This window comes from Meleagris gallopavo, chromosome 26 (assembly GCF_905368555.1).
Source record: "Meleagris gallopavo chromosome 26, MGAL_WU_HG_1.1, whole genome shotgun sequence".
NCBI lineage: Eukaryota > Metazoa > Chordata > Aves > Galliformes > Phasianidae > Meleagris > Meleagris gallopavo.
In genome coordinates this window covers 3,146,305-3,152,500 of record NC_139429.1, presented here as the reverse complement: position 1 = coordinate 3,152,500, position 6,196 = coordinate 3,146,305, and the positions used below count along the sequence as shown (strand labels likewise).

The window sequence follows — 6,196 nt, the reverse complement described above, 5'->3', positions numbered from 1 at the left end:
AAATCACACTGCCCATTACCCAGCAGAGAGAAGGAAGGAGAGGAGGATGTAGAAAGGAATTCACACTGCTCTCACTGTGCCTGACTGCTCGCTAGGTGCTGCCACAGGTTTTGATGCACTGAGTGACTGAGAACATCTGTGCTTCATAGCAAGGTTTGGTAAATAATTCTCCATCCAGCCCGCATACCTGATTACGTGTGATCAGAACATGGAATGAAAAAACCTGGGTTGGGAAAGCTTCCCTTAGAAGTTACAAGCAGCAGAGGGGGAAATGTTGAACATAAGACAAACGTTAATAGGGAGATTTTATAGATCAATCTACATTGTATTTAATGACAACAACCTCAAGCATTAAGCACTTTAGTGCAAATTAGCTTAACAGGGAACAATTTCATTTAAGAAACAAACACACAGAAGAATCCTGTGTTAAAATCAAGACTGCAGTGAATATCTTGAGATATGGGAGATCCACCAAGATCGATTCTTTCCTTCAAGCCTTTCCACCCGGCACTTCCCAAGCAAGGATGTGATGTGTAAAAGAAAGAAAGAAAGAAAAGCCACTTCTAAACAGCCTCGGGGGGGCACAAAGGCAGAGCAAAACCCGCAGCTCTCACTGAATAGGTCATGACCAGGAGTACTACCTCGTTTCACCGATCCTGGGAGCAAAGCTCAGCAACAGGAACACACGGCGGCTCCGCAGCGCTGCCTTCTTCCCAGGACCGCCCTCCCCCCCCCCCCCAGCACACCGTGACCTCTTCCCAAACTCTCACCCACGCCGTTCAGACGCCGCATCCCACCGCAGTGCTGCAGCCAGCCTGCAAGGAGCTGCTTCACTCTGACCCTTTCCTTCCTCTGCTTCAATCTCAGCCCGTTTTTGTACCCAAACGCCCCGTTATCGGTGCGCACCGTGCAGCATCCCGCACGGGACGGCGATTTCCCCAGGCTCGGCCGGTTCGTGTTTTGGATGGATTTGTGGCTGAGGTTATTAGCAAGGAGCGGCTTTGGTTTTAAACGTGATTTGATTTCAAGGCGTGATTATAACGTTAGTCGAGAGCGGGGAAGAAAGAGGAGGGTTCGAGATGAGGACGTTTTCATTTCAGCAGCCTAAGCACGTTGAGAAACACGCGCCCCGACCCTACAAAGGAGATAAACACCAACTTTGGGGCGCTGGGTGCAGCGGGACACACGGGGCTGCCCGGCATCCCATCTCACACCCGGACCGTGCTGGGGCTGACAGCGGTTCTCCCAGCACCACTGCACGCCTTGCAACGGGGCGGTGCAAATACCCAAAGGACAAAGCTGCCTTCGCGTGTGCGTGCCCCGAAACTCCCTCTGCCTTTTTAATTTGCGCTCTTGTCCCATCCGAATATTTTTATATGCTTTTTATATGGCTACCAGTGTCCTCACGAGCAGCAACAGCAGCGAACGAACAGTTCTTTGCACCACGAACCACACACAAATGTACAGAAACAGGGGTTTTTTTTCCCTCTCTCCCTTTACATTCAGATGCAATTTTGTAAATGATTCCTTTCACCCCTCTCTTAAATCCTTTCCCACTAAACTGGAGGTGTTTCCATCGCTCATCTCCATGCATTTCATGGATAAACACATCCGGATGCAGCCGAAGCTTTAAGGGCTGCAGGGGGAAAGCGCTCAGGTGGAGCTTCTGAGCTCTTCAAAGTGTGATGGAGATGTGTGGCACCGCAGTGTATTTATAGATAGATAGGTAGATTAAAACGGCCATCCTGAATTATTTCTAAATACAAGGCAAAAGACACCTAGCTATTATCCATACTGAAAGCTGAGTGTTATTTTTCCCCCTCCTTTATTATTTTACATGGAAAAAAACACCAAGGGAAATCCACGGGAAGGAAGGAAGCACGCAGGTGTCAGCCTATATTCCATGTATTAATCAGGCTCACAGTTTTCCTGCACAAACCCGCGCGTCCTGTGATCCAAAATACCGCATGTAGTGCCGGCGGCACAAAAAAAAAAAAACAAAAAAAAAAAACAAAAAAAAACGCATCTCCTTCTCGTTAAGAAATCAAAGATTAAAAAATAAGAAGTAGTAAAGAGAGAGCCTCTGCCCCAGGGCTGTGCCGAGGGCAGCCCAGCACACGCGGAGCCCCCACTGTGCCCCGGCGCAGCTCATCCGAGGGAAAATAAAAGAATAAATCTTTGGTTACCTGGGAATTAAACCCGTTTCCCCGGCAGAAAGGGAAAGGAGAAGCGAGCGCGGATGGCGGCTGCAGCGCGGAGCTCAGAGGCTGTTGCAGGAGGGGAGGAAACGAGAGCGAAACTCGTGCAGGGGAAGCCTGCAGGTTTCCCTCACCTGGAGCTGCGGAGGAATCGCGGCTGCAAACAGCGCCTGAAAGCCGGGGCGATTCTCTCCGTGCAGCCCTGCAGGGCTGGGGTTATCCCTGCTGCTCCCCTTTCCCGGATGGGAATCAGCTGAGCGATGCCCCCCGCCCCATCGGCCGCTCTCAGCGCACCCGTTCAGTAACCACACCACGCAGCCACGGAACACTTTTATTTAAAACCGAGGGGACTTCGGGGAATAGAGAAAAGTCCGTTGTTTCAAAGGGAAGGGAAAACTTACAGGAAACTGCTCGTTGGTTGGTTTGGTTTTATTTATTTTTGTTTGGCTCTCCTTCGCTGGATTTCCAAGTAAAGTTCAGGCTTGGGGTGACGCTGGGATGAAGCCAAAGGGGCGAAAGGAACCCGGGGGTTTTTGTTTCCCTCCGTACCGACGCCAAACCTCGGCACCCCGGCAGCACGCGGGGCTGGGACAGAGTTGTAGGGATGCGCAACGCCGCCCTAAGAGCTCCTAAAGGCGATGTGGGGCGGCGAGGATATCCCCGTCCTCCAGGATGTCCACCTCGTCCTCGTGGTCCTGCAGCAGGAAGGGGCCGGGGGGGACTTTTCGGGGCTCGGCTGCGGCCGGCTCGGGAAGCTCGGGCTCGGGGGAGCTTTGCTCGCGGTTCTCCTCGTGTTTTGGGTCGTCCTGGCTTTTCCGCAGCTGTTTTTTGTGTTTCATCCGCCGGTTCTGGAACCAGGTTTTCACCTGGAGGGAAAAAAAAAGAAAAAAAAGAAAAAAAAAAATCAAGAAAAATGTAAAAAAAAAAAAAAAAAGAAAAAAAGGAAGAGGAAAAGAAAAATCGGGAAAGAAAAAGGTATAGCAAAGGTGGGGGGCAGGGGGGGAGGGAGAGGCTGCACGGAGCCCTGCGGCCCCGTACCTGCGTCTCGGAGAGGCTGAGCGCCGTGGCCAACTCCACCCGTTCTGGCGTGGAGAGATAACGCTGGATCTCGAAGCGTTTCTCCAAACCGGAGAGCTGCGAGTCGGAGAAGACGGTGCGGGCTTTGCGACGGCGGCAGTGCTTGCCGGGCAGCTCGGCGTGAGCGTGGTGCGGGAATAGAGCCGGCACCGGCACTCCTGCGGGGACACACGGCGGGGGAGCCGGGCTGCGGCCAACCGGAGCCGGGCAGCAGCGGCTCTGCGTGGGATTTCCCCGTGCCTTTGCCCCCCTGGATATATATGGGTCGTTTTGTTTTGTTGGTTTTTTTTTTTTTTTCGTTTTCGAAATCTTTATTTTTATTTTTTTTTCTTTTTATTTTGCTTTATTTCTATTTTATTCACTTTTATTTTTATTATTTTTTTCTCTCTGAAAACGCCCCATCCGAGCCATCCCCAGCAGGTGCGGTTCAGCCGATCTCAGAAACGGAGCGATCACCCTCCGAGCAATTAAAGCCAACGAAATGTACCCAGGAGACGGGAGAAAAGCCGAAGGAAATGAAGGCAGTGAGAGAATGGCCACACAGAGAAAAACTTCGGCCTCCCGAGGAGAAACTTTGGAGGAAGCGGCCCTGGGAAGGGTTCGGGGGAACGGACGGGCGCGGAGTCTCCCCCCGCCCCGGGATGGTCCGGCACGGCCCCAGCGCTGCTGATGGACGTGGAAAAGTGAAGCCCGGTCCCATTCCAGAACCATAATATAAAAGAGTTCAAAACGAAATAAAAGAGCAGAGGGGGAGAGGGAAAGCCTGGGGTCGCTGGGCTCAAAATCTCGGCTGGTTGAGCTCTCCGATCCCCGCTGACGAAGCCGAGGGCTCGGCAAGGCAGGGACCCGAAGCCCCAAAACACAAACCCGCACCCTGCGCGGGGTTGAGGAGCCTTTCTCCATCTCGGGCTGCACCCGCAAAGCCCCGCACTTACCCGAGGTGGTGAGGAAGTAGGGGTGGTGGTGGTGATGGTGCTCCGGTTTGTGCAGGGCCGGGTGCGGGTGTGGAGCCAGCAGCGTCGGGGCGGGCATCAGGGGGTAGCCATAGTCCAAGAGCGGGACGCGGGAGGCCAAGGAGCCGGCGAAGTGCTCGGGTGGAACCTCCCGCAGGGGCTTGGGCTTGTGCAGCAGGATGTCCTCGATGAAGAAGGAGGTGGGTCGGGGCGCGGGGACCGGGTGAACCGGAGAGGTGAAGTTGAGGTTCATCTCGAAGAGCCCCGCGTCGGATTGCGGGGAACGGAGCGAGCGGGGCTGGGGGCCGGAGGAGAAAGGACGGCCGGCTGCGCGTCCCGGGCGAGGAGATGGAAAGGGAAATAAGAGGAACGATAAATAAGAGCGCTAATAAATAATAACAACAACAAAGCGATATTAACAATAAGAAGGGACATAAAAAGAAACGATTCCCCCAGACAGAAGGGATAACGGGGAGAGCCGGGGGACGCGGAGCTGCGGGATGCGCGGGGCGATGCGCGGCTTTGAGGCGCGGGGCCAGGAGCGCTCCGAGAGCCAATGGCGAAACGGGCGGGCGGGGGCGGCGCGGAGGAAACGCGGAACAGCTCCGCTTCCGAGCAGTTTTCCCCCACCCTCATCAGCCCCTTCCCCAGCGCCGGGCCGGGGGCGGCTTCCGAAAGCTTTTGGTTTTGTTTTCCGTTTGTCTTTAAACGCCAAAACTTAAGGGGGAAAAAAAATAATAATAAATGAGTTGCGCTTTCCCGACCTGTGCCCTGCTCCGCTCCTAACCGGTCCCCACGCACACAACGTGTGTTGTTCCACTTGTTACCCCAGCGGGTTTTGTTCCCATCCATTCCCCACTCCGTGTTCTGCCAACATCCCCCCCTTCCCCCCCAGCCCCCCTCGGTCTTTCCTCTGTTTGTATTCCTCCCCCCCCCCCCCCCTAATCTGTAACATTCATTTCCCCGGAGTCAATTTGCTAAAATGAGGGTGATACACCACATCATAGCTGAGATAATTTCGCTTCGCATCTCAGAAAATTGCTCTAATTATTGATGTTAAACTCGGGGAAATTAAAAGAAGGCACTTCTCCTTCATCTCCTGATTTTAAGCTCTAATTTGTTGAAATCGAGTTGTCATCACAATTCCAATCACTACTGTTAATAGTAAAAGTGTTCTAATAGAGCCAGAATTCGCACAACCCATGCTATTAGATAATTAAGAAAGATGTTAGAAAGGCAAGTGCTAATCCTTGGGCACACGGACAGCGTTTCCATCTGATCCAGCAGGTAGAACAAATTAATTACCAGAATCAATTAGTCCTAAAAGTACAGTTCTCCAGGAAGTGTAAACCACGTCTTCCATATGGATGAGCTGGTAAATGGTAAATAGATGAGGGGAAAAAAAAAGAAAAAAGAAAAAAAGAAAAAAAAAAGAAAAACCTTTAAAAGAATAGAAAAGGCGACCGTCGGGTGACAACGAGGCTGCAATTCGGAGCGCCCGACTTTTCCAGCTCTGCCGTCTCCGCTCCGCGGCCGCCGGGTGGAAGTGCGAGGATGCGGGGCTGGGCGCAGGGACGGCAGTGCGGGGGTGCGGGCGGCCCCCGGCCCCGACCCACTGCTTTTCTTAAGAAACAGCGCTTAGAATGACGTGAAAGCAGTTAAAATAGAGCTGGATCTGGGTGACTTAAAGGTCCCTTCGAAACGGAATCGTTCTGTGATTCTATGTGGACGCAGCATCGGTTGGTTGCGTTTGGCCAAAGCTCACACGTGGGGCTGCCAGGGGGTCTGGGTGCTGCATGCTGCATCTATAGGTGGGATTTCTGCTTTAAGATGAGTGCAGGCAGGCAATGCGTGCACCAACCACACACACACGTTGTGCTATGTGTGCACGGGAAGGCTCTCATCACACACTTCTGAGATATTTATGCACATTTATATGCATATACACACATATATATAGGTGCCCGC

At 52.8% G+C, this 6,196-nt stretch overlaps 1 protein-coding gene across 1 annotated transcript; it reads right to left on the bottom strand.

Moving 5' to 3' along the window:
* Positions 1-2,708: 2,708 nt before the first annotated feature.
* On the bottom strand, positions 2,709-5,869 carry BSX (brain specific homeobox). Its single transcript, XM_085209450.1, has 4 exons — positions 5,534-5,869; positions 4,211-4,555; positions 3,237-3,433; positions 2,709-3,064 (listed from the first exon to the last, which is right to left on the bottom strand). The coding sequence occupies exons 1-4, from the start codon at positions 5,589-5,591 to the stop codon at positions 2,828-2,830; spliced, it is 837 nt and encodes a 278-aa protein (XP_085065576.1). The 5' UTR covers positions 5,592-5,869; the 3' UTR covers positions 2,709-2,827.
* Between the last annotated feature and the right edge of the window lie 327 nt (positions 5,870-6,196).

Bases quoted from the DNA above. Each gene is read 5' to 3' on its own strand.
- BSX (XM_085209450.1), bottom strand. From the start codon at position 5,591: ATGGAAGACGTGGTTTACACTTCCTGGAGAACTGTACTTTTAGGACTA. The intron at 4,556-5,533 runs GTAATTAATTTG...CGGGACGCGCAG, and splicing joins TTTAGGACTAATTGATTCTG to CCGGCCGTCCTTTCTCCTCC. The intron at 3,065-3,236 runs GTACGGGGCCGC...TTTTCCCTCCAG, and splicing joins TCAGCCTCTCCGAGACGCAG to GTGAAAACCTGGTTCCAGAA.